Source organism: Molossus molossus, unplaced genomic scaffold, assembly GCF_014108415.1.
Source record: "Molossus molossus isolate mMolMol1 unplaced genomic scaffold, mMolMol1.p scaffold_m16_p_7, whole genome shotgun sequence".
In the NCBI taxonomy this organism is placed as follows: domain Eukaryota; kingdom Metazoa; phylum Chordata; class Mammalia; order Chiroptera; family Molossidae; genus Molossus; species Molossus molossus.
The window spans coordinates 108,925,701-108,948,689 of NW_023425401.1; the positions used below are offsets into that span (position 1 = coordinate 108,925,701).

General features: G+C 50.3%; 1 protein-coding gene and 1 pseudogene across 5 annotated transcripts; one reads left to right on the forward strand and one right to left on the reverse strand.

The window, feature by feature from the left end:
• Positions 1–1,350: 1,350 nt before the first annotated feature.
• LOC118619807 (GTPase IMAP family member 5-like) lies at positions 1,351–6,755 on the forward strand. 5 transcript variants are annotated; one of them, XM_036246562.1, is made up of 3 exons: positions 1,384–1,463; positions 4,438–4,486; positions 5,687–6,753. In XM_036246562.1, exons 2-3 carry the CDS (start codon positions 4,444–4,446, stop codon positions 6,565–6,567), a joined length of 924 nt encoding a protein of 307 aa, XP_036102455.1. In that variant the 5' UTR covers positions 1,384–1,463; positions 4,438–4,443; the 3' UTR covers positions 6,568–6,753. The 5 variants fall into 5 exon arrangements, with proteins under 5 accessions (XP_036102458.1, XP_036102455.1, XP_036102456.1 ...); XM_036246563.1 differs by having other exon boundaries at positions 1,427–1,463; positions 4,441–4,486; positions 5,687–6,754; XM_036246561.1 differs by lacking the exon at positions 1,384–1,463 and adding an exon at positions 1,558–2,350.
• An 8,315-nt stretch (positions 6,756–15,070) lies between these two features.
• Positions 15,071–16,826, reverse strand: LOC118619738 (annotated as a pseudogene).
• Between the last annotated feature and the right edge of the window lie 6,163 nt (positions 16,827–22,989).

A 22,989-nucleotide genomic window follows, 5' to 3' on the forward strand; every position in this document is an offset into this window, starting at 1 on the left:
GTGGGGAGGAGGGGGTCAATGGGGGAAAAATGTGGAACATCTGTAATACATTTTACATCCAACAATAAAGATTTGAAAAAAAAAAAAAGGCTGTGGTACACATACACAATGGAGTACTATGCAGCTGTAAGAAAGATCTCTTATCCTTTGAGACGACATGAAGGGACCTGAAAAGTATTATCCTAAGAGAAACAAGCCAAGCAGAAAAAGACAAATACCACATGATCTCACTTATTTGTGGAATATAATGAACATAACAGTCTGAGGAACTGGGTAGTCCCAGAGACGTGGAAGTAGGGTACAGACTGACAATACCCAAAAGAGGGGTTGGGGGGAGAGATAAACCACAGAACTTATATGCATGTATGTATGAACAATGGACATGGACAACAAAGCCAGGGATGGGGCGGGGTGATGGGGGAGGAGGGTGTCAATGGGGTAAAAAAGGAGAAACATCTGTAACAAAAATAAATTTTTTTTAAAAAAAGAACTTCCTTGATTTGCAATATACCAAACAAAACTATGAGAATTGACCCACACAGGGGGAGCCTACCCATATTGTGTTCTCCATCTCGCTTTGCAACGTCCCTGTTCTGTGTTCACTGCTCCAGACTTCCACGTGTGAGCAGGTGACAGTAGGGCACTATAGCTCTGCTCCATCTGCCACCAGATCCACCCACACAGCACTCCAGGCCCCCTGAGTCCCACAGGGCTGCTCTGTCCAATGCAGAGCAGGGGCAGCCAGCATAGTGGTTTGGGGAGCCCATCAAAGTCAGGGCCTTGGAGTTGGTCTTCCAGGCCCTCTGTGGACCAGCAGTGCCTGTCTGTCCCCAGTAAGCAGGAACATTCTAGAAGCAGAGCCTTGAGAAGGGCCCTGGGGAGTAGGGCTGGGCAGGTGCACCTTCCATGAGTGCTGGGGGCAGGGTGTGTGCCCCATAGGAACTTTCCTGTGTCACAGGGGCTGTTTCTGAACCTGGGGGGGTGGGGGGTGACCTGTCACCGCCTGCATGGCCTCTTCCTCAAAATATTGCTTCTTTTGACAAATCAGAGAAAGGAAGTGGGCGGGGCCGGCAGCCAGAGGCTCAGACAGGAAGCCCTTGCGGGGACACAGCACACCCTGCCCTCGCGGGTCCTGGGTCGTTTGCAGCAGTTTCCTTCCAGCCCAGGACCTGTTCCTGTGCCCAGAGTGTGGGGCGCGGGGCGCGGAACTCCCCTTTCTTCTTCATGCCCAGGAGCCGTCTAGGAACCGTCGGCCTCCAGGGGGTGCCGTGTAACTGCCTCTGCCCGGCTTCCTCCGCGCCCACTGCGCGCACCTTCCCGGGGCCGCCCAGACCTTCCCGGTCCGCCCAGCACCTTCCCGAGCCGCCCAGCACCTTCCCGGGGGCGCCCAGCACCTTCCCGGGGCCGCCCAGCACCTTCCCGGGACCGCCCAGACCTTCCCGAGCCGCCCAGCGCCGCGCCAGGTAAGGGGACACCGGGCAGGGTCTGGGCGCCCTGGGAGGCTGCGATCCGCAGCCTAGTCACCCCACGGATTGCTGGTGTGATCACACAGGTTACCCTACTTCTAAGCTCGTCCGTCGGGGAGACGGGACTATGTGAGTGGCGTAGGGGCCACAGCGGTCGGTAGTGGGGAACAGGACTGCATGACAGTCGCCCTGAGCCCTCAGCGCAGAGCTCCGGGCTTTCCTGCTGGCTGCCTACAGCTTAGCCCCTGGGTCCTCATGGGCACTCACAGGGCTTCAGGAAGCTGGAGGAGTTTGCTCATCCCGCTGGACAGATGGGAAAACGGACCCCCCAGGTGCCCGGCTAGGTGCGGGCATGGTTCTCCGTTTACCCTCTTAAGTCTTACCCCCACCCACAGTGAGCCACCCCTTCCACAGGAGACCCGGAGTCCACGTTGTCTCCTGGCCGGACCTTCTGGAAAACACCCCTTAATCCCCCAAACACCCCACACCTTTCCCCTGACACATGTAGACGCAGCTGTATGGCAAACAGACGCATGTTCAGGGCAGGACAACAACCCCTCTGTCGGCTAAACCTTATGTGAGAGACTGTTTGAAATGACAAGAACTAAACTACACACGGGACAGGGTACAGGAAACATGGGGACCGTGCAGAGGAGGGAAGGAGACACTGCTGAGCGTGAGGGAGCTGCTTTCTGTGGTTTGTTCACACAAGGTGTGGTCACAGGACAATCAGGCTCCTGTCATTTCAAATCCAAAGGTCCATTCCGTTCATGTCCTCAGTCCCTGCCTGAACCGGCCCCTCCTACTGTGCCGGCGACGCTGCTGTAACCGCTGCTTGCACACTGCCTGCCCCTCTCCTGGGACCTGGCCCCACGTTGGAGGAGGTTACTAGAAGTTTCCTTTCAGAGAAGGACCCGGCCTCCCTCCGGACCCTGCACTGTGGCTGCTCCCAGACCGAGGTGCCCCGCGTCCCTGCGGGTCTGCGATGCTGCCCGTCTTTTCCTGGCTTCCTTCAGTCTCTTCGTGCTTGTCTGTGACTCATTTCAGCGTCTCCATCAGTACCCTTTCTGACTCTCCAGGACACTTTTATTTGTTAATATCTGCCTAAAAGACCATTCTCTGTGGGACACAGGTCACCTCCGCCGCCTGACATTCAGAAGACGGTCCAGGAGAACCACTGCACTGCATGTGCCCTCATGTAACCAGGTTGGGTGGGCTTTCTGTGACAGCACTCTCCATGCGGGTCCCACTGATCACCTGGCCAGTGAAACACCAGATGGAGTCACACTGAAGGGCTCTGGTCGAGCATCTGCTGCCCCCTGCCGGTCTCTCCTGGAATAATCTGTTCTTGGAGTAACAGGCTCCCAGATTTTGCCTGGGTTGGTTTCAGGGCAGGCTTCCTGCCTGTCAGCCTCAGCCTATGTCCTGACCATGGGATGTCCACACTGTGTGTGGGCCCAAGAGGCTGTGGACTTATTTGGAATAATCTCCTTTCCTCCTGTGGCATCAAGGACGACACGCAGGGAAAGGAGCCCCTTTTTGGTCCTAGCACCATAGCACTTGTGTGACTGTGGGCGGGTCATTTGCTGCTCAGTTTCCTAATGTTTTAATCAACATTTTAAGACATGTCTTAATTTATGAGAACAATTAAGACGATGGAGATGACAGGACTTAGAAAGTTATAAGTGGCCACACAGAGGATTTTTACACCAATGAAGTTCACCATCAACTTCCTTGTCTTTGCCACATCAGAAGATTAATTCCAGCATATTTTCTGAGATTTCCAAACCTCAGGAAAACTCATCTAAAGAAGAAAAGTTATCAGAGAATTAGAGCGTGTTTACCAAGGGCCAGAGTATAACCCCCCACAGTCAAGGGCAGCTGTGGGGGAGGGCGGAGAGCAAAGGAAGGGAGGGAGGGCTGGGAGGGAGGGAAGGAAGAAGAAAGGAGGAAAAGAAGGAAGGAAGGTCTCAGTATATTCTGATCATGTGAAAGTGGATGGTTTTCCTGAGGAGGGCCGATTTCTGTTTCAGTCGGCTGGGATGGGTGATTACTGGGAGACGGACCTAGAGCCAGCCAGAAGAAACATTTGAGTCAACACGGAGCAGGAAGTGACTTTCTCTTGAATTTGTCCTGAGTGTTGATTCTTTCTCTTTGGCCAGGGCGCCTCCTTCTCTCCACCAACTGCTCGGGGGGCCAGCAACAAACTTAGTAGAGCAGAGTGAAAAAGTCCCTTGCTGTAAGTGGCATTGGCTGTTTGAAGTACTGAGCCTCTCCAGTCCCCAAGAGTCTTTGTGTCCCATGGACATCCCAGTGGCCAGAGGAGGGTGGGATCCGGGACATGTATTCTTCAAGGACTGACCTGAGAAGCACTTTTTCCAGCAAGTTGTTGTACTTGATTCCAAAATTAAAATGTTCCACTCCTCATTCCATAAAAGGATGCTTTCTTCATTTTATACCTTTTCCAGTTGGAGGGACATAAACAAATGATTTGTTTTAAAATATCTCTATGCCATGCCTGTGTAGCTCAGTGGTTGAGCATCGACCCATGCACCAAGAGATCGCTGGTTCGATTTCCAGTCAGGACACATGCCCAGCTTGTGGTCCCAATCCCCAGTGTGGGGCATGCAGGAGGCAGCCAGTCGATGTTCTCTCTCATCGATGTTTCTATCTCTCCCTCTCCTTTCCCCTCTCTCTAAAATCTATAAAGAAAAAATATTTTTTTAAACATTTCTTGCTTTCCTGTAAGGTGAGAAAAATAAAGTAACCGTGCACTGTGTTAGCACAGCCTGGTTTGCCTCAAGCTATTTATTGGCCTTTGCAAGTATCACGTGAGTGCGCACATTAGCAGTGAAAATGGCTCCTCCGTGGAGAGTGGGGGCTTATTCGGCCTCTGAACTGGAGGTGCCCTCAGGCCTTACCAACTCCCAGTGGACACTGGCTTCTTATTCTTTTCCTGTTTCTCTTCCAGAAGAGAATGGAAGGACTTCCAAAGACCAGATATGGGTCTATGGCTGAAGGTAAGACAGCCTCCAAGTCCTCTAGAGGCACCGGCCCCTCCCCTCACACAGGGACAGAAGCAGTGGCTTTAAACTGAAGAAGAGAAGACAGTGCTCACTTGTTCGTTCCCTGCCCCGACATCATCTCAGCCTCACCAGACCCCACAGCACGATGCTGTCCATGCACACGGTGTGGGAGATGTGCAAATGAAACCAAGTCCGAAGTGGGAGGAGTTTGAACTGAATTAGGAATAAATTTTCTCTTTCCTTGTTCGCTCTCAGCTGAAATGTGGAAAAGTTCCCCAGAGAGATTTAGTAATCATGTTTGCTATGGAATATTCCCGGACATTGCAGAAAAGGGAGAACCAACACAGAGTAGAGAAATGAAGTAATAGATTTTAGGAGCCGGCAATGAACTTGGAATCCATTTGGGCAACGAGAACTCCAGAACTCCTCGGCTCTCTCCTTCCTTCATCCCTCGAAGGTCTTAGCTCTTGGCTCAGGGTCGCCCTCCCCATCACCACAGTTGTTACCTTCCTGTAAGTCAATCGGACAAGTGGGTGATCTTTCCACCACCTGCACTTTCATTGGTCTGACACTCCAGTCCTCTTCAGCCACCTCTCCAGCTAATCTCTGGGACTTTGCTCTTGACATTAACTGTGACCTTTCTGTCTTCTCGATTTCAAGCATCCAACTCCCCACCCAAAGATCAGACCCAGGGACCCTCAGCTGGTCCTTGGTGAGAGGTCCCAGCTGAGACTCCCTCTCCTCCCAAGGTTTAAAAGAAGCTGTTGGGCACCTCTGTACAAGTGTGCCTGGTAATTTGTGGGTGATAAAGGGGGTAAGATTTTTTAATTTGTGACGTCTCATCCTCTGCCTCCTTCTAATGACACATTTATTCAGCATAAAACTGGCCCAGGCACCATCCCTGGAAACACAAAGGAGCCGCTTTTCTTTCAGAAAAACTATGTCTTCCCTGGTGTCCAGGAAGGGCCTGGAACATCCTCCTCAGTGGGGCAGTTCCTACAGTGGACTATGGGTCCAGAGTGGGCTTCCTGTGGACTTCCTATGACCCAAGACCTCCTAAGTTGTCGGTGAACTTTGTATGTATTAGATAGGACTGTTGGGAGGAAAGTCCGTGGCTTTCATGAGATACCATGAGGGTCCAGGACCGAGAAATCTGAAGCCTCACTGACTTAATAAGAAACATTTATCTTACAGACATGGCAGAAGATAACCGGTTTGCACCATCTTCCTCCCTGAGGCTCGTCCTGGTGGGCACATCCGGCTGCGGGAAAAGTGCCACCGGGAACAGCATCCTCTGCCAGCCCGTGTTTGAGTCCAAGCTGGCGGCCCAGGCTGTGACCAGGAAGTGCCAGACAGCCACAAGCACGTGGAATGGGAGGAGCATCCTGGTGGTGGACACGCCCCCCATCTTTGCGGCAAAGGCCCAGGGCCAAGAGATGTACGAGGACATCGGGGACTGCTACCTGCTCTCCACCCCGGGGCCCCACGTGCTGCTGCTGGTGACGCAGCTGGGCCGGTTCACTGCCCGGGACACGGAGGCAGTGAGGAGGGTGAAGGAGGTCTTTGGGGCAGGAGCCATGAGACACGTGGTGGTCGTCTTCACCCACAAGGAGGACTTAGGGGACGAGTCCTTGGATGAGTACGTGCGCAGCACAGACAACTGCAGCCTGCAGAGCCTGATCCGGGAGTGTGGGCGGAGGTACTGCGGCTTCAACAACCGGGCCACCGGGGAGGAGCAGAGGGAGCAGCTGGAGGCCCTGATGGCGGTGGTCGAGAGGCTGGAGAGGGAGCACGAGGGCGCCTTCTGGAGAAACGACCTCTACTTCGAAGCCCAGATGCTGCAGGGGCGCGAGCTCCGCGGGGAGGAGCACAGGCGCTACCTGGCCAAGGTGCGAGCGCACGTGGAGGGGCAGAAGCGAGACCTGAAGGAGACCGAGTGTCACTGGGTGTCCAGGGCGCTCCTCAGAGTCAAAAAGTGGATGATTTCTAACACTGGGCTATCCATTTTTCTTGTGATATGCATTTTGATTTTTCTTGCTGTTTTAATTAACTTGTTTATTACTCAGGGATACTGAGCATTTTCAGCTGACATCCATAATCGGCTTCTTTTTTCCAGACTCACCCTCTCTGTGTATGTTTCTAAGAGACTTAATTGCGTTTTACTTAGATCTGGTTTTCATTTCTCTTCCTCGCATCAGACATGCCATTTCTGTTCTCCACCTGCTTCCAGATAAATAAAATCCAAAGAAAGAATATTTCTTTTGTTGTTGTTGTTTAAAAATCATGGAGGTAAATGATAACCTAACTGTATTCCATCCTGAAATCTTTGGGGGGACCAGTGTTTGCAGGAAGGAAGGTGAGTGGACTGTGATATTACCCATTGAGGGGAGAAACATGTTATATTAAACGCTGGTAGGAGAATTCCTTATTTTATTCAGAGAGGAACTGTGATTTTATGGTGGGTTGTAAAAGACAATACCCACCCCCATCCTCACCCTACAGAGGTTGATGAGGATGTTGGGGGGGTATTCTGGAGGCATGATGGGGCTGGGGAGGAAGGTGGGAGGGAACATGGACTTGGGGGGGATCCGGGCACAGAGGTGAGATGGGGTGCCATCTTGGGGAAACCTCCGTCAGTGGCTGGGAAATAAAGGACCTGGGGTTTCATAGAGCAGGGCCAGAGAGGGAATACTTTAGCTCAGCAGCCTGCAGGAGCTCAGTCACTTGCAGAGGAGAGAGTTCCCGGACGAGACCGACGTGATGTCCGAGGCTGCATTCCCATAAAACTTGGCGGACACTGAAATCTGAATTTCCTGTAACTGTCGTATGTGGCGATGAAACATTCCTCGTTTGATTTCTTCAACCTTCTAGAACGGTGAAAGCTCTCCCTTCTGAGCCCGCAGGCTGTACAAAGTGGCGGCAGGCCAGATGTGGTCCCACCCCGTGTGCCGTGAATGTCCCCTTGTTGGTGGAGCCCAGGGGTAAGGCCACCTCTTTAGCCTCAAAATCAGCACAACACTGCCTGATGGCTGGGAACTCGCGCAGGAGTGGTATTCCACACGTCCACGGTAGCAGAGGGAAGAGGCCAGACTCTGGGGTGACCTCCCAAGCAGAGGTCATGAAGTCAGTGGAATGGGAATTCCGGGGGCAGGGAGGGGAGGCCTCCCCCCTCTTTTGGCAGCTGTTTTCTCCGCCCATTTGTACCCTGTACGGGAGACCTGCAGTTTTCCAGGGCAGCCTGTGAGCAGATGGGTAAGTGATTGATTCTGAGATGAGTCTGAGGAACTCATTGTGCCTTTCAGGTACCCTTCCGCCAACCTCCATTGGTAACAGAGGTGCCACCCCGATCTGAGCAGTCGCAGCAGGCCGCCGACTCCAAACACCCGCAGGGAGAGTCATGTACAAGCCCCTCAGACCCTGCTCCCCCAAAGGAACCGAGTCCTCTGCAACGCACTGCCCCAAGTGTCCCACCTACCCAGGTCTCCCCCTTCCCAGACTTAGTTCAGTCCAGCTGCCCAGACATTTATTACACGGATACTGAGCGCCGGCTCCTCTGCTCAGCACCAGGAATATAAGAGAAATAATGCAAGGTCCCTGCTCCCCAAAGTGACTGTATGAGCGGCGGGCGGAGGCATCGGAAATGGGATGCGAGAGGAATGATTTGGAGGTTGCGGCGTCAGCCAACCGGAGAGTGCTGGGCTCAGGAGGCCCCCAGGCCGGCGGTGCTGGTGCTGCTGGGCACCCGCTGGCCTCTCCAAGTCTCTTCAGGCCGAGGGAGGCCAGGGACAGGGGCCGCTTTGAGACAGGGGCTGGGCCAGTCTGAGGACTGTCTCCAAGAGAACAGAAAGTCACTGGATGTCATGAGTAGGTCAGAGCTGATGCGCGGTTTTAGGAAGAGCACGGGGCAGCAGTGTGGTGGCTGAACCGCGTGCGTGTAAACCTCGGGGACAGCAGGACATTCAGAAGGAAAGAATCCATCTCAGGGATCAGGGACTGAGCCCTAACCAAATGAATGAGGACACAAATGGGAGATGCCGAGGAGGTGGAATCAATAAAACATGGTCACTGATGGCAATACTGGGAAGGGGACCAGTTTCTATCTTGGGCCACCCCTAACATTTGCTCCCTTCACACCCTGGGCCCTCAGGGGTGCAGCAGGTGAGCAGAGGCGGGTAAGGACTCTGGGTTGGAATGTACGCCCTCTGGAACATCATCCTGTCCTCCAGGGAACAGGGGTGAGCTTACCCTCCCTCCAGGGAAGGCATAGGACCGCATAAACTTGGCTCAAGAAAGGCTAGCAAGCAGGGCTGCAGGAGGCTAGCTCCACCCAGGGGTGCAGAAGGGCCCGGCCTCCCAGCCTGGTTCAGTGCACCAACGAGGCATGTCTTTCACCATGAACAGTGTCACCCGCTCAGCCAGATGACATTCCACCTTCGTGGATTTCCAGGGGGAGTCAAGCCAGAGAGTTACCCGTCCTGTTTCACAGTAGAGATGGAGAAAAAGTGTTCTTAACCCTTTACTCTCACGTGAATGTTCGCCCAAGTAATTCCTTGGAAAGTGTTCAAACGTGAGCTCAGGCCGAGCGTAAAGGGGGCACAGACACCCGCCTGGAGGTGGTCACCTTCCTCCACCCTCCGCTGTCTTCAGGAGTCAGTGACTGTCCAGTGTGTAGCAGGGGGAGGACGGTCCTTCCTAATTCTCCGAATGGGAAGACAAAAATCATTTATTCTCGCTGCCACGTCCTCAGGGAAGTTCTGAATGAGTTAAGGACCTTTTTTTTTTTTTTTAATTTTTTTTTTTGTTGTTACAGATGTTTCTCCTTTTTTTCCCCATTGACACCCTCCTCCCCATCCCCCCCACCCCATCCCTGGCTTTGTTGTCCATGTCCATTGATTATGCGTACATGCATATAAGTTCTGTGGCTTATCTCTTTTCTCCCCCCACCACCTCCTCTTCTGAGGGTTGTCAGTCTGTACCCTACTTCCACGTCTCTGGGTCTACCCTGTTCCTCAGACTGTTATGCTTATTATATTGCACAAATAAGTGAGATCATGTAGTATTTGTCTTTTTCTGTTTGGCTTGTTTTGCTTAGGATAATACTTTCCAGGTCCCTTCATGTCATCTCAAAGGATAAGAGATCTTTCCTTCTTACAGCTGCATAGTACTCCACTGTGTATATGTACCACAGCTTTTTTATTCATTTGTCTACTGATGGACATTTGGGCCATGCCAGTTCAAATGTTTTCAAATGCAGTGCAAAGAGACCTCCAACTCAAGTCACTTAAACAGTGAGCAGATTTACTGGCTGAAGTCAAGGGATGGGGTAAGCTTCAGGGCTGGTGGAGTCTGAAAGGGTTAGTGATGTTTTAAAGGGTAAAGATAAAAGTTTGCAAAGGGTGGAAACTGGAAATTGTGTTGCTTGCATGACCTTTGCTCAGCCTTCTGTTGAGTATGGATAAGGATTATCTGGATTGTCCACAAGGCAATGGATAACCCAGCAGATGCCAGACGAGATACCAGAGCAGTCCACCTGCAAAGTGGACCATGGGCCAGACAAAGTACATCAGCAGGAACTGCCAGAAGCTAAAAGTAGAGTAATATAACTTGACACCCCAACCCTGATTCAAGGCTGAACCCTTCTTGGCTCAGCCCACCTGCACCCAGGTGCATGCAATAAAGGCATTTTGCTCTACATTGGTCTTACGTTATGGATGTGATCTCCCACCAGCTCAGACCTTTTATTTGGTGCTGAAACCCGGGAAGTCTGTGAGGATCCCGCATAGGGGGCAACCATGGGCCCCCAGAGTCTTTCGGGCCTCCTGTCGGACCTGGATCAATCACACCCTCAGCCGGATACTGGATCTCCAACCTTTCCTGCTGATCCAGCATCAACACTGGACACGGATTCGCTGGTGAGTGTTTTTGCCTACCAGTCTGATTCTTTGGGCTGTCCTGTTATCCCCCATCTGGGACATGAGAGCCAGGTCTCTCAGTCACGTCTGTGTGATCGTCCCTCTGAAATCCAGTGCTGGTCGGGACACGCTCCTCGGGAACCAAGTTACCTCAGCTCACCATGTATCTAGGGACACCTGGTATAGGTGAGGTGCACATCTCTCTACTCTAGGGGAGAAGCGGAGATGCCTTCTTCTTCCTCTAGTGTGTCTGTCAGACCGCTAGGCCACAACATCTCACACCGCAACGTGGGAAATGCTCAGTTGTCCGTATCTCATGCAACACCCCTAGGATGTCTCCTAAAAATCTCCAGACCCAAGGATCGCTCAGGACTTACATCCCAAGCAATTCATTTTTTACTACAACACTGCGTGGCCTCAGTACAAATTAGACAGTGGGGCACAATGGCCTGAGGACAGCACTTTCCACATTCTCACTGACCTAGACAATTTCTGTCAAAGGCAAGGAAAATGGTCTGAGGTTCCTTACATCCAGGCCCCTTTGCACCCAGACCACACCCCTCTTTATGCGACTCTTGCTCCCCCTCCCAAATCTTCCTGCTGCGCTCTAATCCTCCCAAACTCCCTCTGAAGACAGCGCACTAACTGCTCCTGTTTCCTCCTTTGACACAGCCAACCTCGCCCCATCATCTCCTCCCTCAGCCCCTCCAGCAGGGCCTCCTCCTCTAGCCCCTTCTGTGGGCCCCACCCTACCCTGAACCTCCTCCTCCAGCTCTGACTCTTCTACAGCCACAAACGACTCTCTCACACACAGGATCGGAACCATCTCTGGTCCCTATCCATCCCCTACCTCAGCCCTCATTTTAGAATGCCCCTGAGGGAAGCAGCAGGAGCTGAAGGGATTGTCAGAGTTCATGCCCCCTTCTCTCTCTCAGATTTGTCCCAAATAAATAAAAGACTAGGATTCTTTACTGAGGATCCCGCCAATTATACGCAGGAATTCGAGTACCTTACCCAGTCCTGTGATCTAACTTGAAATGAGTCATGTTATTCTCTCTTCCACCCTTAATCTGGAAGGTAAAAATCGAGTCTGGGTTAAAGCCCAGGGCCATGCCGATAATCTGAGCCGACAGGTCCCCAGGTGAATTATCAGGACAATGGGGCAGGTAGGAAAGCCAGGGACCATATGTCTCATTGTGGGACTTAGATAAGACTTACACAAGGTGGTTAACTATGAAAAACTGTCTGACATAATCCAGGAGAGGGATGAAAACCCTGCAGCCATTCTATCCTCCTTACACAGGCCATGAGAAGATGCACTAACTGAGATCCCACCAGCCCAGAAGGGACTGTCATTTAAACCTGAGATGTGTCTCTCAGTTGGCCCCAGACATTAGGAGAAAGTTACAAAAAGTTGAAGATGGCCCTCTAACCCCTCAACAGGAACTTCTAAATCTAGCCTTTAGCCCTGGCCAGTTTGGCTCAGCGGTTAGAGCGTCGGCCTGCGGTCCGGAGAGACCCGGGTTCGGTTCCCGCTAAGGGCACGTACTTCGGTTGCAGTTTGTCCCCGGCCCTGGTTGGTCGTGCAAGTGGCAGCCACTCGATGTGTCCCTTCATGTCGATGTTTCTGTCTCTCTCTCCCTTCCTCTCTCTCCCTCCCACTCTATCTGTACAAAAAATGGAAAAATATCCTCGGGTGAGGATTAAAAATAAATAAATAAATAAATAATAAATCTAGCCTTTAAGTCTTCTAATAATCACAATGAACAGGCTAAACAGCAAAGAACAACAGAATTCCAAATGCTAGCTTCTGCTATCACATGCCCCACTAATCAAAGGGGTCAGCAAACCCCCTTCAGGGGACAGAAGAAGGGCCCCCATCAGGATCAGCAGAGAAGACCCCTGGGTCCCTGCTTTAGGTGTAATCAGACTAGCCATTGGGTGAGGCAATGCCCCAATCCCTGACAACTGCCTAAGTCATGTCCTCAATGTGGAGGACCTCACTGGAAGTCGGACTGCAGACAGACTGCGCAGAGCTTCCTCGGGCTGGTGGAACAGGTAATCTGGGCCTTGATCTGATTGACCTGGAGGCTGAAGACTGAAGGTGTCCAGGTAAGGATGCCCCAACCATCATCTCAAACTCTGAACCTCGGGGAACTCTAATGGTAGCAGGTAGGCCAATTTCATCTTTAATTGATGTCAGGGCGACCTACTCTGCCCTCCCCAAGTTCAGGGGACCTCTTTGACCCTCTGGAGTTTCAGTTGTGGGAACTGATGGCCAAATATCACAACCCAGGGCAACCCAGACACTCACTTGTTCTTTAGGTCCTTATATCTTCCTGCATTCTTTTTTAGTGTTACCAGCCTGCCCCACCCCCTTGTGAGGGTGGGACATTCTATCTAAACTCCATGCCACTTTAACCTTTGCTCCTACCCTCCCACCAACCCCTCTTCTTTACTTTGTCTACTCCAAGAATCTGCTTCCTCTCCAAACATAAATCCCCGGTGCCCCTCCTTCCCCTCGAGTGGGCAGAACGGGGTCTGCCAGCCTTGTTGGCCACCGGTGATGTACCACTACTCATCGTTTTTCACTGACCCAGTGAGGTGGGGGAAGAGGGGTGAGCCCCAAGGGGCTCTCACTTCTGGCACCAAGTGCTCTGCTGCGCCACCTGCTCTGGGGACAATGCCAGGTGGGGGGTTTAACTGAGACAGTACACCTGTCAATCAATAATGCAGGTGTCCTAAGATGAGCTCAGGGAGGACAGAAACCTCCCTGGAGCAGAAGGGCAAAAGCTCCCTCGATCTTGATTCTCAGTAGGAATCCAGACCTACAGACCGTGAAAGCAGGCACCACGTATACTATCTCTCACTATAACCTTACAAGGGGCACCTGTAATCTAACTGCTCATGATGTGTCTGACCCCTGCAGTGGGAGTTTGCATGTGCAAGCTCAGAGGGACTTGATGCAATACCACAAAAATCATACCAGGAAAATTAGTCGCTATCCAGGGTGCAGTTCTGCCGGTGGCACTAGCCCTCCCCTCCCTCTATCATAATTTCATCATTCAAGCCTTACTGTGGGTCTATCAAACACCTCCCTAGGCCCAAATATGACTGGGCTGCTTTGCTTACCAGTGGGAATGATGTTTTTAGGTGCACTAAACATGTCTGCCCCCAGGAGAGGGATTGCTGTTCAATGTCTAAACCCAGCAAAACAGGGGGCTTATGGGCAGCAGGATATGTCACTCCGTCCAATACCCTAATCCATTCCTTCATCCCTAATTCAACTTCATCAGGCCCTGAGCCCAGAGGCCATCACAGGGCAAAAAGGGGAGTTGGACTCCTCATAGCAGGATTCATAGCTGCAATTACCACTGCGGCCTTGTGGGAGGGATCACTTATGATGCTGGAACAGCAAAAACATCACCACCACCAAGGCAAATACAGGTAGAAATGCAGGTGGAAATTTAAAGCTTCTCTCAAAGTCCCTTGACTGTCTTGCCTACATGGTACTAGATAACTGCACTGCACTAGACTATTTACTGGTCAAAGAAGGAGGTCTATGCATGATAGCAAATCCATCTTATTGCTTCTATGCTAACTCAACTGACCAGGTTGAGGAGAGGACACAGTGAAGTCTAGACAATGTCCAGTGGCTAAAGGAATTCAGTCAGGATCTCCCAGCCCAATCTATCTGGACAAGTATAGTCTTGCCTAAACTGGCTACTCTCCTTTATCGGGCCCTTAGTATCAGCCTTCTTATTATTGCTTTTTGGGCCCTGCTTCTTGCACCTGATTACTAGGTTTGTAGAAAATTGACTGCAAATATTAGTCAACCAGACAGTCGGACAATTTGTTCTAGCACAGGTAAAAGGACCCCATTACCCCTTTCCCCAAGAAGTTATCTAACACATTCTTTCTAGGAGTCCACGACAACCCCACACCTACAGGAAGTAGTTATTATAAGATGGGAATGAGAGGGTTAGTAATGTTTTAAAGGGTAAGGGTAAAAGTTTGCAAAGGGTGGAAACTGGAAATTGTGTCGCTTGCATGACCTTTGCTCAGCCTTCTGTTGAGTACGGATAAGGATTATCTGGATTGTCCACAAGGCAGTGGATAACCCAGCAGATGCCAGACGAAATACCAGACCAGTCCACCTGCAAAGTGGACCATGGGCCAGACGAAGTACATCAGCAGGAACTGCCGGAAGCTAAAAGTAGAGTATATAACTGACACCCCAACCCTGCTTCGAGGCTGACCCCTTCTCGCTCAGCCCACCTGCACCCAGGCGCATGCAGTAGAGCCATTTTGCTCTACCTTGGCCTTGTGTTGTGGATGTGACCTCCCGGCAGCTCAGACCTTTCAGAGTCAGGGGCTCAGGTTTGTTCCAAATCTGCTCCACTGTGAAGTGTTGCCGACAAGCTCAGACTGGTGGCCAGACAGTGGCTGGAGTTCCAAGCATCACAGTCAGACCCATCTATGCTCACAGCAGAAGGGGGACTGTGTCTCTCTGTGGGTCCCCTGGGAAAGGAGAAAATCCCTGCCCTGCCTCTGCAGACTGGTACTCACTTCTCTTTGTCCTAAACTAGGTCTTGGGCCCACTCCTGAACTAGTCACTGGCAGAAAAGTTGGGGGTGCAGTCACACCAGCCAGGTGTCCCTGCAGCTCAGCTGTTGTTGCAGTCCTGAGGCCCATGGCTCCGTGGGGACAGGTGAAGGCCTGAACCAAACCAGAAGTCTATAAATAGAAGGCATCAGAGCTCATAGACACTGAACCATGTCCTTACAAGCCTTGAGAATTAGTTTCTGAATTGAGACATGCAGAACAATGACTCCATGAGGTGACACTTAAGAAACGCTCAGATACAGACCACACACAGAGCCCCAGCCACTTTGGCTCAGCAGTTAGAGCATCGGCCTGCGGTCCGGAAAGACCCGGGTTCGGTTCCCGCTAAGGGCACGTACCTCGGTTGCAGTTTGTCCCCAGCCCAGGTTGGTCGTGCGGGTGGCAGCCACTCGATGTGTCCCTTTCACGTCGATGTTTCTCTCTCTCTCTCTCTTCCTCTCTCTCCCTCTCATTCTATCTGAACAAAAAATGGAAAAATGCCCTGGCCGGTTTGGCTCAGTGGTTAGAGCGTCAACCTGCGGTCCTGAGAGACCCAGTTCGGTTCCCGCTAAGGGCGCGTACCTCAGTTGCAGTTTGTCCCCGGCCCTGGTCGGTTGTGCGGGTGGCAGCCACTCGATGTGTCCCTTTCACATCGATGTTTCTCTCTCTCTCTCTCTGTTCCTCTCTCTCCCTCCCACTCTACCTGAACAACAACAAAAAATGAGAAAATGTCCACGGGTGAGGATTAAAAAATAATAATAATAAAAATAAAAATAAAAAAAAGGAAAAATGTCCTCGGATGAGGATAGAAAAAAAAAAAAAAAAAATGAGGGGCAGACCACACACAGAGTTAAAGATGATACCAAACCATCAGTAAAATAGTAAGAAGTAAGCTGCACCCAAGTAGACAAACACAAAGCTAATAATGCAAAAGAATTCCACTTTTTGACTCTGAGGAGCTCCCTGGACACCCAGTGACACTCGGTCTCCTTCAGGTCTCGCTTCTGCCCCTCCACGTGTGCTCGCACCTTGGCCAGGTAGCGCCTGTGCTCCTCCCCTCTGGCGCCGTGCTCGCGCCCCTGCAGCATCTGGGCTTCCAGGTAGAGGTCGTTTCTGCAGAAGGCGCCCTGGTTCTCCCTCTCCAGCCTCTCGACCACCGCCATCAGGGCCTCCAGCTGCCCCCTCTGCTCCTCCCCGGTGGCCCCGTTGTTGAAGCCGCAGTACCTCCGCACTCCTGGATCAGGCTTCGCAGGCTGCAGTTGTCCGTGGCATCTACATACTCATCCAAGGACTCGCCCCCTAAGTCCTCCTTGTGGGTGAAGACGACCACCACGTGTCTCATGGCTCCTGCCCCAAAGACCTCCTTCACCCTCCTCACTGCCTCCGTGTCCCGGGCAGTGAACCGGCCCAGCTGCGTCACCAGCAGCAGCACGTGGGGCCCCGGGGCGGAGAGCAGGTAGCAGTCCCCGATGTCTTCGTACATCTCTTGGCCCTGGGCCTTTGCCTCAAAGATGGGGGCGTGTCCACCACCAGGATGCTCCTACCATTCCATGTGCCCCTGGCTGCCTGGCACCTCTTGGTCACAGCCTGGGCCCCCAGCTTGGACTCAAACACGGGCTGGCAGAGGATGCTGTTCCCGGTGGCACTTTTCCCGCAGCCGGATGTGCCCACCAGGACGAGCCTCAGGGAGGACTATCCTGGAGTTAAGCTCTTTTCTCCCCCACCCGCCAGAGTACTAACAAGATAATTGCCGTGGACTGAATGTCAGTGTCCTCAAAACTCACAAGCTGAAGTCCTAGTCCCCAGTATGATGGCATCTGGAACTGGGGCCTTTAGGAGGTGATTAGGGTTAGATGAGCACAAGAAGTTGGAGCCCGTGATGGGATTAAGTGCCCTAGAAGAGAAGAAGAGACTAGAGCTCTCTCCACCAGGTGAACATACAGCGACCAGGAAGCAGGCTCTCCTCAGACACCCAAGCTGCCGGCACCTTGATCTTAGACCTTCCATCTTCCAGACTAGTGAGAAGTAAATGCTTGTTGTTTACCCCACAGTCTATGGTATTTTTTTTTGTAGCTGCCTGAGACAACTCAAAGAGTAATAAACACCTTTTGAGGAGGAGGAGGTGGAGGATAACAAAAAAGGATAAGACCCAGAAGAAAGGGCATTATACCCTCTGTCTCCATCACAGGGCTGGGCTCAGCCAAAGCCAGCCCCTGGCCCAGACTGGAGCAACTGCACCTCCCCACCCACTGCGTGCCTCTCGGGCATCAATATCCTTTCTTATGGGTAATTCTAGATGCGGGCAAAGGCTGAACTCCAGGCAGGCACAGTGTTGGAGTCTTTCTGTGGTCCCAGCCTCCCTCTTCCTACTGTCAGATCCCCTGCTCTCGTGTTACTCAGGCTGTGACCTGAGGGGAAACAGGTTTGGGAGGTTCCCTCAGGGGGTGCACTTACCACAGAAAACAGGGAGACATCTGCCCACCTACACTGCGATTTAGGCAAAGTGACAAGCACTTAAGGGGGGGAGGAGAGGGGTGTCCTGTGAACCTTGTCTGGATTTCTGGATATTTCGTATTATGTATTTATTTTTTTTAGATGTGATATGAATAAAAGGGAGAGTCCTTCCACTTTTGAGTTATGTGCTGAAAAGTTTAGAGATGAAATGATAGGGTATCTGGGCTAGCTTTCAAATAATCAGGACAGGAGGGGATGGAGGTGGATGAGACAGGACTGCCCGCGTATGATCATGACAGCTAATGGTGACACATTGAGTTCACTACATCACTCTTTCAACTTCTCTCTCTGTAGAATGTTCCACTAAAAAAGCTTTCAAACCTACAGACAAAGGTTTATCAAAGTACACAATATTCCAAATTTTTCCAAAAGTTTCTGATATATTGGGTTAAACAAGACAACTCTCAGCCTCTCTAGTGAAAGAGTAAGAGATTTAGGATAGTCATTTGATAAGTCTTGGTAGAAACTTTTTGGTATTATTTCCCAAATATTGTGAAATCTAATGTCCCCAATAGCTGACTAATAAGTCCTTTTGTAAGTCAAGCAGTTCACACTACTTAGTTTTCAACAAAAATGAAGGCAGCCCAGTCGGGCCAGTGTGGCTCAGTGGTTGAGTGTCAACCCATGCACCGAGAGGTCATTGGTTCAATTCCCAGTGAGGGGCATGTAGGAGGTGGCCAATCAATGTTCTCTCTCATCAATGTTTCTATGTCTCTCCCTCTCACTTCTTCTGTCTCTAAAATCAATAAAGGGGAAAAAAAAAAAAAGGCAGCCCAGCCAGGTAGGTTTCTCAGTGGTTAGCATCAACCCATGCACCAAGAGGTTGCCAGTTCAATTCCCAGTCAGGGCACATGCCCAGGTTGTGGGCCAAATCCCCAGTGGGGGGGGGGGCATGCAGAAGGCAGCCAATCAATGTTCTCTCTCATCGATGTTTTTATATCTCTCTCCCTCTCCCTAAAATCAATAAAGAAAAATAATTTTTTAAAGGCAGATATATCCATTAATTAATAATCAAAAAGTAGTGATAGATTGCTATGTGGGTTTTTGGCATTTCCCTTGGAAGGAGTTCAAAGAACTGAGTGACATTGCTATAACAAAACTCTTTGGTTCCTTTTTTTTTTTTTATGTTAACAAGGTTTCTCAGTGCCTGTACTGGTTAAAGCTAAAACAGGAATAACATTTATCAGAGCATTGTCTCATTCTAGCAAAGAAGCATAGTCACATATGTATATGTCAAATAAATGGGGAAAAGGCTCATCTGTCCCACTGAGAGACACATTTCCAAAGTAAAAGAGTGACTGTTAAATAATCATTTTACAAATGTTGTGACATGTTTGTGTGGATCAACCATGTGCCAATAATCCTTTAATAATGATAACTAAATACAGAGATGTTTCACACTTCAAGTTTTATGGTCAAGAACTGCTTTTTCCAATTTTCATATATATTTTTGTGGCAGAAATGTAAGCTAGGGTGATCAAGATTTTCCACATGAAAATCCATTACAATATGATACAATTCTGTGGGGGGTGTAAATGGACAGTCAGGGAGGAAAGGGAACACTGTAAAATTTCTATTCAAAAAGAGTCTGTTGGTATATTTTAAATTTTGGTGGGTATCCATAAATAATGGTGGGTATCCAATTTCTCTGTTATTTCCATTTTTTAAAAAGAAGTAGTAATTTTATTTTTAAATGTTAATATCTACAATGTGCTAGAAATTTCTTTCTTTTTTTTTTTTTTTTTTTTACATTTATCTTCAGATAGAGCAGGAGGGAGAAAGGGGAGAAGAGAGAGAGAGAAACATCAATGCGAGAGAGACATATTGAATGGTTGCCACCCACACAACCCCAACTGGGGCCGGGGATAAACTGCAACTGAGGTACGTGCCCCGAGTGGGAACTGAACTCCTCTGGTCCATGGGCCAATGTTCTAAACGTTGAGCCAAACCAGCCAGGGCTAGAAATTTCATTCTTTGAAAACATTCATGATGAAAAAGATTTAGAAGTTCAATATAAAATGTTCAAGAACTTCTGGTCAAGACACAGGTAGGTAAAAGCGGTATCGTGTCCTCCCACAACTACATCAAAGTTACAATTAAACTACAGAAGAACCATCATTCAAAGCCACCTGAAATCAAGCTGAATGAAAGTCATACAACTACGGAATTAAAGCAGCAGCCACATCCAGACTGGTAGGAGGGCAGAGGTGGACGGGCTGGTCCCACACCCACGTATGGCAGATAAAAATCAGGACACCTCAGCTGGGAAAGTCCACCCTGAGGACTGAGGAGTCCCTGTCCCAAACCAGGCACCCTGCTCAAGGTTCCAGTGCCAGGAAGATAAGTCCCTACAACTTCTGGCTGGAAAACCAGTGGGAACTGAGGCTCAGGGAGGCTGACATGGCTGGAGCCCCAGGTAGCTCCTTAAAGGGCCTGTGCACAAATTTATCGAACTCACTCCCTCTAAGCAGGGAGGGGAGGCAGCTCGAGGGGCACCAGAGACACACAGGGAAGAACTGAGATGTTTGGCATTGGAGTGTGGGCTGGAGAGGACAAACTTGCTGTCAGAGGCCTTTGTTCCTTTGGTGAGCCCTTCCCGGGGGCGGCAGACAGCCACCATATCTGGGACTCCAGCAACGTGGCTCACACTGGTAGCCCTGCCCTGGTGATTCCCTGAGGCCCTGCCCCACCCAACTCTCAGGTGTACCCAAGCTGTTGCCAGTTGCTTAACCATAGAATTGGCTTGTCTTGGATCCTGCTTCAGGTTTTCCTAAATTCTTTCAAACAAGCAGCATCTTCTCTCACATAGCCCCATACCTCTCGTTAAGTAATACACAGAAACAAACACAGAGAGGCAGCCAAAATGAGGAGACAAAGAAACAGGTCCCAAATGAAAGAACAGAACAAAACCCCAAGAAAAGAACTAACTGAAATGGAGATAAGCAACCCAACAGATGCTGAGTTCAAAATACTGCTTATAAGGATGCTCAATGAACTTAGTGAGGGCCTCAGGAGCATAAAAAGGGACCAGTCAGAAATGATGGATGCACAGTCAGAAATGAAGGAGGCATTAACTGGAATAAAGAATAATTTACACAGATTCAATAGTAGAGTACGTAAATCCAAAAAGCAAACCATTGATTTGGAATATAAGGAAGCAAAAATGCCCAATCAGAACAGCAAAAAGAAAAAAGAATTCAAAACAATGAGGATAGTGTAAGGAGCCTCTCGGACAACTTCAAGCGTGCCAACATTCACATCTTGGGGTTGCCAGAAGGAGAAGAGAGAGAACAAGAAATTGAAAACCTGTTTGAAACAATAATGGCAGAAAACTTTCCTAACCTGGTGAAGGAAACAGACATACAAGTCCAGGAAGCACAGAGAGTCCCAAACAAGATGAACCCCAAGAGGCACACACCAAGACACATCATCAACAAAATGCACAAGGTTCAAAAAAAAAAATGTACAAGGTTCAAGACAAAGAGAGAATGCTTAAAAGCAGCAAGAGTAAAGCAGTTAGTTACCGACAAGGGAGTCCCCATAAGGCTGTCAGCTGATTTCTCAAAAGAAACTTTGCAGGCCAGAATGGAGTGGCAAGAGATATTCAGAGTGATGAAAACCAAGAACCTACAACCAAGATTACTCTATCCTGAGAAGCTGTCATTTAGAATCGATGGCCATATAAAGAGTTTCCCAGACAAGAAAAAGTTAAAGGAGTTCATTACCACCAAACCGTTATTATATGAAATGATGAAGGGTCTTTTTGAAGAAAAAGATAAAATATATGAACAAACAAAATGGCAATGAATACATATCTATTGACAATGGAATCTACAAACAAAATGAACAGGCAGAACAGAAACATTCTCATAGATACAGGGAACATTTTGTTGGTTGCCAGATGGGAGGGGGCTTGGGGGAATGGGAGAAAAAGGTGAAGGGATTAAGAAGTACAAATTCATTGCTAGACTGACAAACCTCAAAGGGAAAGGGGTTGGGGGGGTGGGAAGAAATAAACCAAAGAATTTATATGCATAACCAATGGACACAGACAATAGTGTGGGAAAAGGTGGGAGGGAGGTGGGAGGGGGGTGGGAGGGGGGAGGAGGGGGCCATTGTGGGGGAAATGAGGAACATCTATAATACATTCAACAATAAAGACTTTTTAAAAAAAGAAAGAGAGGGGAGGAGAAATGGCAGTGGAGTGAATGGAGCTACATAGACCATCTCCCAGGACCAAACTGGATTTACAACAAAAATAAAGGCAAATCTTCAGGAAGAGGCAACCGAAAGACACCTTGGAGGACCACATAACCAGGGACATCGACTCAATCCTGGTAGGCTTGCGAGGACGCGAGAGGGGGCCGGGAGCCCATGGTCCTCAGCGGCCTGGGCAGGGAACAGGGGACTCGGTGGGAAGTTGCTGCCGCTTCGGCTGTGACCCCGCGTGAGTCCTGCGAACTCTGCTGCCTGCTACGCCCTCGGCTGGGGCCACACGGACTGGCACAGACTGGCTGGGACCAGGGGACTTGGCAGGACGCTGCTACCAAGGCTGAGTCCCGCAAACTCTGCGTGCTAAGCCCTCAGCTGGTGCCGCACTGACTCGCGGGGACCAGAGGACTCTGCTGGAAGCTGCTGCCACCTCGGCAGTGTCCCGCTACCACGGCTAATCCTGGGGTTTCTGCTGAGTGCAATGCCCCCGGCTGGTGCCACAGCCGAGGCTGCCCTTGGCTGGAAGCAGCACCCTCGGGTTAAAAGTCCCAAGCAGCTACATGACGCAGAGTCCAGACAGAGGCTAAATTGGCAGCAGGCACTCACCTTGGGCTCCGGCAGAGGGAAGGCAGACTGGACTGGAACTGTGTAGGGACACTCAGGTTTTAGAGGGTGCTAAGAGCTTTCGCTGAGTGCAGCCACGCAGGACTGAGGTCATTTCACTCCTTCCCAGGGCCCTGGGGAGAGGCGGAGGCCCCTCCCTCAGAGATTCAACCCCACCTGGTGGCCATTGAACTGCTAATTGAGGCCCATTAACAACCAGCAGCTGCCCCACCCTCGGGAAAACCTCTTACACTGAGCACCTGAGGGAGTTTTTCAGGCAACTCAGAAACCGAGGGTCTTCAGGTGACCTCTATTAATAGCCTCCAGGCAAAAAAAAGCTAAAGGATAACTACCATTCACTGGGCATGCAACACTAACCAGAAAAGCTAAGACTTGACGGTGGTGTTTAAAGTGGGTCCTCCCTGGCTCATTCAAATCCAGGAGAGGGAGCCACAAACAGAAGAACACCAACACCCACTGGGAAAATTTGGCAGACTCCAAGGCCCACTATGATAGCCAAAATGGTGAAAAACACAAACAAAGCCAAATGAAAGAACAAGAGACCTCTACGGAAGATGAAATGAATGAGGTGCAGTTAAGCAAGTTAACAGAACTGGAATTTAGAGCCATGATGTTGAGGAAGCTCAACAG

What these genes read in the sequence shown, in the direction of transcription:
- LOC118619807 (XM_036246562.1), top strand. Translation starts at nt 4,444, where the DNA reads ATGGAAGGACTTCCAAAGACCAGATATGGGTCTATGGCTGAAG. An exon ending in ATATGGGTCTATGGCTGAAG is followed by an intron (nt 4,487 to 5,686) that starts GTAAGACAGCCT and finishes TTTATCTTACAG; the next exon opens with ACATGGCAGAAGATAACCGG.